Source organism: Micromesistius poutassou, assembly GCF_964030765.1.
Source record: "Micromesistius poutassou genome assembly, chromosome: 15".
NCBI classification, from domain to species: Eukaryota; Metazoa; Chordata; class Actinopteri; order Gadiformes; family Gadidae; genus Micromesistius; species Micromesistius poutassou.
The window spans coordinates 7769127-7781733 of NC_140285.1; the positions used below are offsets into that span (position 1 = coordinate 7769127).

A 12607-nucleotide genomic window follows, 5' to 3' on the forward strand; every position below is an offset into this window, starting at 1 on the left:
TGTCTTTTCATATCAAATGCGTTTTGTTCATTTTTACGTGTTGTGTACAAGAGGGATTATCAGGGGGATACAAGGTAGGCCCACAGCTTGGAGCGGAGGACCTTCTACAGGTGAGGCCATGTGGAGCTTTAGGATCGGACTTTATTACGCTTACTATAAGTCTTTGTAGATAAAGGCATCCTTAAAGCATACCATGTCGCTTGATGTGATTTAACACGTTAATTACCGAATCCATCATAAGTATATGCATAGCGAAATATGTCAATAAAAATCATGATCACAAATGTACGACTACTTTTTGTTCACTGTAAATTATTCCAATCGTGATTATACAGTGAAACCAAACTGATGGCTGTGCTAGGCTATATAAAGTTAGGTAGCCTTCAAACTGTAGGCTGCTTTATTACTACTTAACATATGAGGCAAAACCCAAATGCCATTTTCATTATTTCTTCAGGTCTAGGCCTATTTGAAAACCTGAGCAATACACTGACAAAGACATGGATTGTATGCAAGATTAACATTTGAACCCAGACCATGAAATCCAGCTACCCCTCTGTACACTAAATACATATACTTCAATAACCATAACCATCAGGGCTTCACACAGGCCTCTGAGATTGCCAAGACTGGTTTTGCTCAATAGATTGAGCATTGCAAATGCAGTGTCATGGATGAGTAAATTACTTTTCTGTCAAATTCACTTTCTAAACATCAGTAAAATGAATTATCATGCTTAAGCACTAACTGTTGAATGGCTATTTTACTACAAGCACATTAGCACAATATTCATGAAATAACAGTCAACAGACTGTTGACTCCGTGCTTGTTTCTGTTACAGAGAGCAAAGCGTCAAAGTAAACCAGCAAAGTCCATGGTAAGTATTGCTGGGTTTTCCTCGAGACCATCATGCACCCGCAGTTATGGTGTTTCAATAAGATATGAGGGATATGAGACGCAAAATAATGATGTTTATTGTTGCAATTGTAGTTATCGTTTTATATTCAATGATCATCAGATACTGGTTAGTCAAGAAAACGAACACCATTGAATTGCTTGGTGTTTAGCCCTAATCAAAGTAAAGAACAACCTATCTTCAGATAAGGACTTTACTTCTACCCATCAAACATGGAAGAACTGTAAATCTCAGCTATTTCAGGAAAATTCCAGTATATTCCTTGTACATTGGTTCTAGAGTCGGTTGCCATTGTTATGGGTGAAACAGCAGCAGCACAGCTTCTGTAAGGGCCCATTAGAGGCGGGGGGCTCTGACAGCTGCTGACCCGGCCCGCGGCCCCGCCGAGCTGTGGGCAGCGTTGACCAGAGGGGTTTCGGCAGGCGCCATGCGGTACCCGGGTAAACACGGGGGAGGGGGGGGGTGAACCCTGCAGAGACCTTCTCTGTGATGTCGTCTTAACTTATCATGGCAAAGCTGAGAGCTAGGCTAGGGTAACCATTATGGTGGAGAAATGAATACACTAGTTACAGTGAGAAGATGGGAGGGTGTGTGTGACTAGTTTATGCACTGTATCATAATTATAATTAAAAACACTTAACTTAAGTTGACTTCAGGAAGTGTCAGGTAAGAGATGGGCTTTGTTGCCTGTCAGTGTAGAACTCAAAACGTATTCTAGTTTGGATCGAAACAGCATCTCTGACAGATATCGAACACAAAACCTCCTGGTCATTTCAAATGATTTCAAACATATCTCATATACATGGTCTAACCTTTTCTGAGCTTGAGTTTCTCCCGATGTTGGGCTCTCAGTTGAAGGTGACGGACTACCACGTCCGCTGTGCGGTGGTCTCCCGCTACGCCCTGACCACGGTCCGCAGCTCTGTGTGGAACCCGCTGCCCGTCACTAAGGAGGCGGCCTTCGAGGTGGACCTGCCGGCCTCCGCGTTCATCTCCAACTTCACCATGTGAGTCGCCGCCTGCACGTCGGACCACCCTTTCTGTCACAAGCGCTGACTCCTAAATAAACAACTGTAAGTGTTGAATGTCTCGCAAATATATCTTTTGTTGTTTTGCCCAATGGAGGCGTACCGGGACAGCTCTGGGACATATTTTTATATTGATTTATATAACATGTGCCCATCTGCTGTTAGCTCTATATACCTTCAAGACATCATAAAATATACAACATGTTCATTGTGGTTAGGGTAAGTTTAACCCTAGCCCTAACCAGAACCCATCTGAGCCGAAGGTAGATGAAAATTTATTTGAACCATGACTCAAAACAAATAACGTCCCCTTACGAAAGGACCGTTTAGGTAAGTGCCCAGTGGCAATGGAGAGTCTAGAAATGATGTCAGCTACTTGAACAGGAGCTAATATTCCAGTTAAATGGGGCAACACAACCTGATTTCTTAGAGGGCTTGAAACCACTATGCTATTTCTTCAACACTAAATATAAACCAAACAAACAAGTCAACATGGCCGGCCGTCCCCAAGCCTGGAGCCGGGTTGGGGAGCGGAAGCTGGCCAGAAGATGAATGGCGGGCTTTGTAAACAGAAGCCAGAAATGTAATCGAGAAAATGACAGGAGTTTACCCAGCTTCCTCTGCCTTTCTCCCCTGTACAGTTTACCAAGGCGCCCGGCCAGCGCAGACATACAGTACACACACACACACACACACACACACACATAGCGCTCACACACACGACCACATATTTTTTGTTTTCTTTTTGAAAGCTTTTTCTCACTAGCCTATTAGTTGTACAGGCACAGAATCTCTCACTCTTTATCACTCCATCTCACACACTAGCAGCACATACATGCACACTCATGTCTATAAACACACACACACACACACACACACACACACACACACACACACACTCACACTCACACACACACACACACATATGTGTTGCTGTGTATAGTTAGTGCTAACAGCACGAGGCCAGCGGCCCCCAAAGGGGGGAGAGCGGGCTGTGGGAGAGTGTGTTCCCTGGTTGCGTGGCGTGCCTGTGTGTTGGACTGAGAGCCCTGTGTTCAGTGGGGAGGTCAGCCCGTTCCCCCCGCCCGCCACACATGCAAACATAAGCCCCTTCGTTTTCCAGCCCTGCCCCGCCTCGCGACGCAGTGTCGCCGACAAGACCTGCTTCAACACCGCCAGGTTTATTTTCGGTCTGCCCTGGATGGTTTCCCGCTCCGGGGGTCTATTTGTTCAAAAGAAAGCATGACCTTAATTTAGCACCCTGTCACATGACATATGCACCTCGGTGACAAGGGGGAAAAAAAAAAAAAAATCAGACCACCTGGATGTGTATAGTGGGTGTGTGTTTCTGGTAGTGCTGGGGTCGTGTGTGTGTGTGTGTGTTCGGGAGGGGAGGGTATCCCCTGGAACGCTTTGCGCTGCTAGATTCCAACCCAAAGGTCGTGTTTGCCGAGGGAAATGACCCGTGAGCTCTCTTCCGAGTCCCTCTTCCTCAGCTGCCTGATGACCTCACCTTTTTTCCGAGCCACACCTTTTCGAATTTGAGGGGAAAAAAAATCCCCGTACAAACTGCACTCACAGCACGCACACACACGGCATGCCTGTGTGTCGGCTAAGTCCTGCAACCAGTGGTGGCTTGCTGCGTTCTGATGATTCGCCGCGGTGCACGAACACAAACTGCGTGCAAACTGTTGCCCATTCAACCGATTCTTCACGGCGGGTCTCTAGTCGTAGCCCCCGGGCCGGGCTTCTTTTTTAAACCCTGCCATATTATGACGTCTGGTGGCTCAGACAAAGAGCCGGTTCTTATTCTGAATTTCCTGTTTCCCACCAGCACCTCCGACGGCAAGGTGCACGTGGCCCAGGTACAGGAACGCACGGCGGCCAGGAAGATCTACGACGCCGCCAAGAAAAAAGGAAAAACCGCCGGCCTCGTGGCTACAAAGTCAGTAGGAAATAAAAAATGGATGAGTGATTAATCTCCCATTTCAACGTTAATCTCCAATGTATGTTTGTATTTCATTAATATAATAGTTATAGCACAACATATAGGGTCAGAGGAGACCAGTGTGATTGTTCTGTTGTTTTTGTGCGTGATCATCAAAGGGAACGGGAGATGGAGAAGTTCCGAGTTGCAGTGAGCGTGCCACCAGGGGCGGAGATTTCCTTCTCCCTGTCCTATGAGGAGCTCCTCCCGCGGCGACTGGGGCACTACGAGCTCAGCCTGGGGCTCAGACCCGGGCAGCCGGTCCCAAACATAACACTGGACGTCAGCATAGAGGAGAGAACGGGCATCAGCTTCCTCAGGGTCCTACCGCTGAAGACCAGCCGGCTGATGTCCAACACCGTCAAAGGTAGAACAAGTCAAACCATCATATGGTAGTAATTCCAATCATTGGATAGGAAAACTTGACTTTCTGTTGGCCTAACAGCATCACTACTTATGGTGTGGCTAAAACATTCCCAGCTAGCTTGCCTGTTGGACTTAACGGTGATGTCATTTCCATGGTAACTTGTAGCGGAGGCTGGCGTCCCTCCATCCACTCACGTGGAACACAACGCGGGCTACGCGCGAGTCCGCTACAGCCCCACCCTCCAGCAGCAGAACGCCATCTCCTCCCAGGGCCTCAACGTGGACTTTATTATCCAGTACGATGTGGAGCTCAGAGACCTCATTGGGGATATCCAGGTCCGCACCTTGGTTTTGTTTACCTTTCTGTTTTTCATTGTATTTTTTACGAGTGACTTTTAGAGATGTATGAAAGTCTGCATGCAGTGCCAACTATTAATTTACCCATTTGTCTCATTGGCTCTTGTTCTCTCCAGGTGTACGACGGCTATTTTGTGCATTACTTTGCACCTCGGGGTCTCCCAGTGGTCCCCAAAGACGTCATATTTGTCATAGACGTCAGCGGCTCCATGATCGGCACTAAGATAAAACAGGTAAAACCAAGAAAAATTGTATTGAGTTTATTGCTAAAATCGTAAAGTCGTATTGAGTTTATTGCTTGAAAAAAACCTTTTGAGGACAGTCCAATGCTTTGTGTGTACCAGACAAAGCAGGCCATGCACACCATCTTGGGAGACCTGAGAGAGGCGGACCACTTCAACATCATCACCTTCTCAGACAAGGTGCACACCTGGAGGAAGGGCCGGACGGTGCGCGCCACTCGCCAGAATGTTCGGGACGCCAAAGACTTTGTGAGGAGGATAATCGCAGAGGGATGTGAGTCCGTGTGCGAGGACGATTTGAGGGGCCCTTACCTTCTAATGTTTTATTGATTATTAAAGTGTAATTTCAGTATTCTAGTCTTATGAATGATTATGAAGTTCAAAGTCAGCTTTATTGTCAGCTTCATTGCTTTATTGTCAATTCCAAAATATGTGCCAGACAAATAGAGGAATCGAAATTGCGTTTGTCTTTGACCCACAATGCAATAAATAGAAAATTATAAAATCAGGTAAAATTAAATAAAACAAGTCATATTTACAATAAATAAATTCCAAAAAATTGCAAAATAATTCTGAATAGTGCAAAGGTAGGCAAAAAACAAAACGGTTAAACAAAACTGTATATAAACAATAAAGTAAAAAACAACATTTAAAATCATTCTTTTCCCTCATCGTCCCTCTCCGGCCCCAGGGACCAATATCAACGCAGCGCTGCTGTCGGCCGCCCAGCTGGTCAACCCCCCCCCGCCGTCCGGCCCCTCCGCTCCGCCGTCCTCCGGGGATCGCCGCGTCCCGCTGGTCATCTTCCTGACCGACGGCGAGGCGACCGTCGGCGTGACGACCGGCGACGTCATCCTCGCCAACGCCAAGAAGGCGCTGGGCCCGGCCTCCCTGTTCGGCCTGGCCTTCGGGGACGACGCCGACCTGCTCCTGCTGAAGCGCCTGGCCCTGGAGAACCGTGGCGTGGCCCGGATGGTCTACGAGGACGCCGACGCCGCCCTGCAGCTCAAGGGCTTCTATGACGAGGTGGCCAGCCCCCTGCTGTCGGACGTCCAGCTGTCTTACCTGGACGACCGGGCGTTCGACGTCAGCCGCTCGCTCTTCCCCAACTACTTCCTGGGCTCGGAGCTGGTGGTCGCCGGGAGGGTGCGGCCGGGCGCCAAGAGCTTGAAGGTGTCCCTTAGCGCCGTGGGCGCCAAGCAGGCGGTGAAGGTGGAACGCGCCGCCGCCGCCCACGGAGCCGAGGGGAACGCTGTGGTGGGGGGTGTGGAGGGAAGGGCTGGGATCTCCAGCTTTGTGCGTCGGCTGTGGGCGTACCTCACCATCAAAGAGCTGCTGCAGGCCAAGCTCAACACCACGGACCAGGCTACGCAGAGGCTGCTCACGGACAAGGCCACGAAGCTCTCCCTCAAGTACAACTTTGTCACGCCCGTCACCTCCCTCGTGGTCGTGAAGCCCGACGCGGACGAGGCGGCGCACAGGCCCGTGACGACCACCGCGACTACCACCACCACCACCTTGAAGCCCCTCCCCTCAGCCAGTACGCTAACAACCACCACCGTGACTACTACTACTACTACTACTAGCAAAGTAGCGGCTCATGCTAAGAAGCCCAGCCCACCATCCAACCCGCGGACTAACAAATCCAAACCAGACGTCTCGAGGGTTAAGACGCCTCTACCTCAACCGCCGCCGCCTCCGGGCGTCGGCCACATGCTGCAACCCAGGAAGTCCCCCTCGCTGCCTCCGTCGACGAGAACCACGGCTCCACCGCCCACCAAGAAACACACGACGACCGTGAGTCCCAGTTCAGTCAGAACCCCCCCTGCACCACTGTCAGGTAGAATACCACCTCCTGCTGCCCCGGACTCCCGTAAAGCCCCGAAGGTCTCCAGTCCTCTGCATCACTTCTATAAAACAGCCCCTCCACCTGCTCCGGGGAAAACCTCCACCAGCCCATACCCCACCACAGCAAAAACAACGAGTGCGCCGTTGACGACGGACAAAAGCCCCGAACAAACCGCCGCCACGCCGACCACGTCCACCGTCACACCCACGCTGAGCTCGGTCAGTGCCGCAGCTGCGGCCCCGCCCGCACCGCTCACACCCCCGTCCCCCCCGCCCGGCGGCACAGCCCCACCTCCCGCCCGACTCCCCCGGCCGACCTCGGAGACGGAGAACGGCACCGTGACGGAGGCCCGTCCCTTGGAGGTCCCCGCGGTTACGAACGGCTTTTGGTCGGCCTCCGACGCCCCACCCACTCTGGCCCCGGATACGGGTTTCCAAGACGACAACGACACCACAGACACGGAGGAGGACGTTGAGGAAGACATGGAGGTCAGGGTGGCGACCCTTCTGTCCGGCACCTTCGCCCCAATGCCGGGAGTCACTGATGGGCCTAAGCTGTGGGAGGCCGCAGGACTCCTGGGTAGGTGCACTCCATGGCAGGGGATGAACGCCAAGTGTATTTTTTCGTGGTATTTATTTATACAGTAGGAGGTTTGTTTTTTTATTTGTTTTTTTTAATTTGTTTTTAAGAAGTCACAGGCAGCAATGGGTTGTATATAAAGAAAGACACATTTCAGCCAGCGTGAAAATGAATGATGCCTTTTCCCCATTTGTGTTTTTCCTCATCTGTCCACTAGATGTCTCTACCTCCATTCAGATTCAGAGAAAAGGTGAAGAAATGCCCTACCGCTTTCTATCTTTTGACAGTGTTACATCTTATTGTAATGTCTGAAAAGAGAGTTTTTTTGTTGCAAATAATCTTTATTTTGCTCCAATATTCTTTGGACAGATATTGACCTGGTGAAAGGTGAGTGTTTATCATGATGATACAAGAGTATGCCTCTGAGATTTAGAATTTATAAATCTGTGTATTAATGTTTGAATACATTTTACCAGATTACGACGCCATCTATGATTATGACTACGATATCAACTATGATTCCTGTAAGTACACGTAAATTACAAACAAATGTTCTCCCTTTAAAACCAGATTAAAAAATACCCAGAATAACATGCATGATGTTGTCTTTTAGGGGAGGACACAGCCAACACAGAATCATTTGGTACGTGTTTGTTATTATTCCTTTTATACATTTAATGTAAATATCAAATGCTGTGTTTATATATTTCATGGTATGGCAGCTAAGGTATTGCACATATTAGTGATCATCAAGCTGCTGTGTTCAATTGTTATTGAGTGTTGGTTTCAGTGCTTGGGCCTGGGGACGGAGGACTGTCCTTTAGTTAAATGTATTTTACTTTTAGGGTCTCCGTCGACACTGAGCTCTGTCCGGGTGTTTTCCTCCTCAGGTAAGTAGCCTTCATTACATTTCATATTTTATACACAAAAAAAAGAAAGCACAGCATGCAATTATTGTTCACCTTAACATTTCTTGATTGGCCACACTTTAACCATTGTAGTGGATGGAGATCCTCATTTTGTGGTCCAGCTGCCTAAGTTGCATCAGAACCTTTGTTTCACTGTGGATGGACGGGCCAGGGATGTTCTGAGGCTTCTAGAGGACCCAGAAAGAGGTACAGTCAATATTACTACTGGACATGTTGGTAAATTATTAATTTGACAGCAAATGGATTGATAAGACGTCTGGAAATCAGTCATACAGCTTATCAAATGCTAATGCTTTTCTCGTTTTTATATCCTTAAATTCATTTCAGATATCACTTTGGCCTCCAGTAGTCTGTGATGGCCATTTGCCATTAATTCTGTATATTTAAGATACTAAAGATTGTTGACTGAGCAATGGTCAACAATCATAGGAATAATGTAGACATAGCAGTATGCTCTAATGCTGCTGGCTTATAAAAGTTGTTTTTGTTTAGTGACATTAAATAAGTGAATCATTAACCTATTGAATGTGTTTTGTCTTTGTGTAAACACTAGGGATCATTGTTGACGGACACTTAATCGGAGCTCCTTTCAAACTTGGCGCAGAGGACCGCCCCCGCACCTACTTCCACCAATTGGTGATCTCCTCTTCCAAGGGCGGGTCTGCTGGCGTCATGATCACCCTCACATTGGATGCTGTCGTGGTGGAAGGGGAGGGGCGGGACATCTTGTCTGTCAGTCAGCCGGGGTTCGTGACCAGACAGGGCGTCAGCGTTGCTGTGGACAAACAGAGGAACTGCTGGATTGAGATGGCCAAGGATGTTCGTTTCCTGGTTCTGTTTCACCACTATAAACACCCCAGCTATCTGCAGGTGTCCCATCTCGGCTTCTACATCGCAAACGGGCGCGGCCTCTCCTCCGCTACAGAAGGCCTACTCGGTAGACCTCATTGTGTTTAACATTACCCTTTCCCTTTCTCCTATCCAAAATGATAAACCCGCTCACCATCTCCCCCCCCCCACCCTGTCTCTACCCTGATTTTTTTCAGGTCAGTTTCAGCACACCGATATGAGCGTTACCATGGTGACGGATCGGGCTGACTCAGGAGTTCCCCACCCCCACCACAACCACAACCAACACCCCGCTAAGGAGGGAGTGCTGGCCTGGGGCGAGCTCAGGCTGGGCTCCACGCGCATGCAGGTCACCTTGCAGGACAAGAGCCTGAAAGACACGGCGAGGAAACGCCACGGGGCCAAGTGCTGGGTGGTGCCCAAAGCGGAGGTGGAGCGGCTCCTGGGACACCCGTACCACAGCTACGTGGTGGAGCGCCTGTGAGCGACCGGGGGTGGGTCAGCAGGGGGGGGGGGGGCAAAGGACAGAACACTGGGACTGCAGGCTGCTAGAGTGACAGACAGATCTGCAGCCCTGCCTCGATGAGTCACGCTCTGCCTCCCTTGAGGGCTGGGCGATGCTGGCATGGTTAAGAACGGAGGCTGATGCAGGAGAGGATGGAGATGAGATGGGTGCCGATAAGGCTGAGCCGGCGATGTCTAACGACAAGCGAGGGATGAGCTTGCACAATCCAGCCCTTGATGCCAAAGATAAATAGACGTGTACGTTACAAAAGCAGAGGCAAACGGCAAAGATATATTGCGCACAAAATGCATTTATATATGAACAATTATTATTTAGAGAAGTTATTATTCTATATTTGTATTCTTTGTTTTAAAAAAAAGTGATTCTATTTTCATGCTTGGAAATGTATATAACAGATTACTGCATGCATGTACAGTAGGCTATGTATGTTTGAAGGTATGTATGTACAGTATAAATAATCCTATAAAGTTGACAAGGAAATTATATACCAGTGTAAAGGACTCACTCAATCACATGTAAGGAAAGAAAACTGACAGGAATTTGATGGGTGTTTCCAGGTTTGCCATGTGCTTTTTTATTTTTGTATCACTTCATTCATAGTTTAATTCATTTTAATTGTTACACAAGACATTAGGCGTTGTTCACAAACTAGTGGTCAAACAAGGACTGTAAGTTGTCTACTACTCAGCCTGAACTATTTCTTTTGCCAATCTTGAAGGATATTGTCAAAAGTAATTTCCAAAGGCCAAACTGGATGGCAATTTAAACAGTATAACCACACATTAGGCATTGTTTTTTGATAAATAAAATAAAAACACACAAGTTGAAAGTGAGGAAGTGGTGGGTTCCAAACATAATTACACTTAAAGAATATTCTAGTCTTTATATATGCAATATGATTTCCAGAATGAAGACCACACACAATGTTGAACGGAGCATAATGTGAAACTGCTGTGAATAAATAGTTGTATAGGTCTCAAGAATTCGGCCCTGCACGTCAGCAGCCAACCACTGTCATCAAAACCGGTTTGTTAACAGAATGTCCCATAATGCAACACTGGAATGATTAACTAAGAGAAGGTAAACATAAACACATGACACAGCAAAAAGTACAAACAAAGAAATGATATATAATAAGTGTGCATCACATTGAAAACTTGGTTTTCTCAGTTATCATAACATATACTAATAGCATAGCATATTCAGCATTTGACGTTGACCTTCCACCAGCGCGTCGTTAGAATTCCAATAAATAGATCATAACAATAAGACACAAAAAATAAAAAACATGTATTAAACGTTGTTTAGTGTTGTTAAGGGGGAATTGGTAAGACACAGCCTCAGCCTTTGCTTAGTGTTTGAGAGAAAGAAGTTGCAATCTCTCATCAGTCTTGAATATCATTTGACAAGCGATTGCCACACAGACACAACTCTCAATGACCTGTACGGACTTAAATAATTATTCCTGCTTTCTTCATTGAGATGTGCAATGAAAACCTCATTCGGTTTTCCTTTTTAATGTACGCAACCACGCATGGACCTCCGAGAGACTGAAGACCATGCTGGGGTTATTGTCTAACATCAGCAGGTAGTTTTGCCAGTTGACGACGGGGCAGATTTTCAGCTAATGACTTCTTACAAAACAAAACAGAATCAATTTGTTAGCCTAAATGTATTGACCCCCAAATTAAGGCTAAAACCAAATCAACTACATTGGTTCAGTGGTGTGGGGCTGTGTCTCGCTGTGGCCCTACCCGGCCCCTGCTAGGCTACATGCTTGTTTAAGGTTATTGAAGTGTACGTCCAGTTCTTCCTAGCAATATTAAGATCTTTACAGGAATGGCAATCTGGGTCAGAAAACACTAGGGTTGGAACAACCAAGACACAATCTGGTGCTTTCACTGGGAGCTGAAATTTCAGTCATCGCCCTCTTCACTCAAAAGTGAAACTTTGCTAATAGGTCAACTATCCAAGACTCTCCTGACATACATTCCGCAATCCCTGGCACATCCCCCTCCCGTTACAAGAAGCCTCCTTCTGTGATAACTTTACATATGTATGTGTATCATGTTACAAATTCTCCTTGAGGCCACCTCACTAAGGACTAGCAGGTCCTTGGTTCCTCGTACGCTCTCTCCTCTCTCTCATGCCTTCTTCAGGTTACGCCACCGGTGTTTCACCCTCAGCTCTGTAAACTTCATAACTTCAGCAAGTGAAATGTGCACCAAATATAGAATAGCAATAAAACTCTTAATTTGAATAATTTTAAGTGTTAAAAAGGAATCTATTCTCGATTTTGAATAATCAACAATCACACGTAACACGTAAACAACAACGGAAATGTTTTCGGGTGGGAGGGGGGGGGAGGGTAGGACAATAATTAGCAACCAGTTTTAGCTTGCTTGCTAGCACAGGGAACACGACAGCAGTTGATGGATAGCCTGTTTATCAACAGCTTCTCACCATGTTTTTTTTTGCCTGACCAAAGTATTTTGCCAAAACAAGCAGAAGTAGTCTACTGAAGTAACACAGGTAAAAGAGCGAGTAAGAGAAAAAGAGAGAGTGAGATAGGGAGAGAGAAAGAGAGACAGAGAGAGAAAGCAGGGTTGGCATTGAAAATGCGTGGAATGGTCCAGCCTTCACATCCCAGTGATATAATGCTATGTACAACACTACCATGTGTAAAAGATGCATGCATGTGTAGTGGAAGCCACCTGTCAATAAGGTGACCGCCAAGCCATTTTCATCCCAAATCACTCCTCGCAATTTAGACTTTTCCATCAACTAACATCCGTATCAAGAATGATATTCTGGAAAGAACGTGAACAGCTCATTAGTGTCCCAGTATTAGTGGAGAACTGAGGGGAAATTACAGATTTGACAGAAATTGAATAATAATGAGCTCATCAACCCTGCTTCTCAGTGACAGATAAGGTGTGAACATGAACAACGTGTTTGTGTTTGCGTGTGTGTGTGAGT

At 47.0% G+C, this 12607-nt stretch overlaps 1 protein-coding gene across 1 annotated transcript; it reads left to right on the forward strand.

Annotated features, from left to right (window-relative positions):
• Nucleotides 1-537: 537 nt before the first annotated feature.
• Nucleotides 538-9586, forward strand: itih6 (inter-alpha-trypsin inhibitor heavy chain family member 6; the record flags this gene model as incomplete). Its single annotated transcript, XM_084479810.1, has 16 exons — nt 538-558; nt 842-877; nt 1769-1923; nt 3779-3889; nt 4051-4298; nt 4464-4633; nt 4771-4887; nt 4999-5170; nt 5588-7324; nt 7542-7574; nt 7694-7711; nt 7801-7848; nt 8047-8214; nt 8326-8439; nt 8807-9190; nt 9300-9586. The coding sequence occupies 16 exons, from the start codon at nt 538-540 to the stop codon at nt 9584-9586; spliced, it is 3819 nt and encodes a 1272-aa protein (XP_084335936.1).
• Between the last annotated feature and the right edge of the window lie 3021 nt (nt 9587-12607).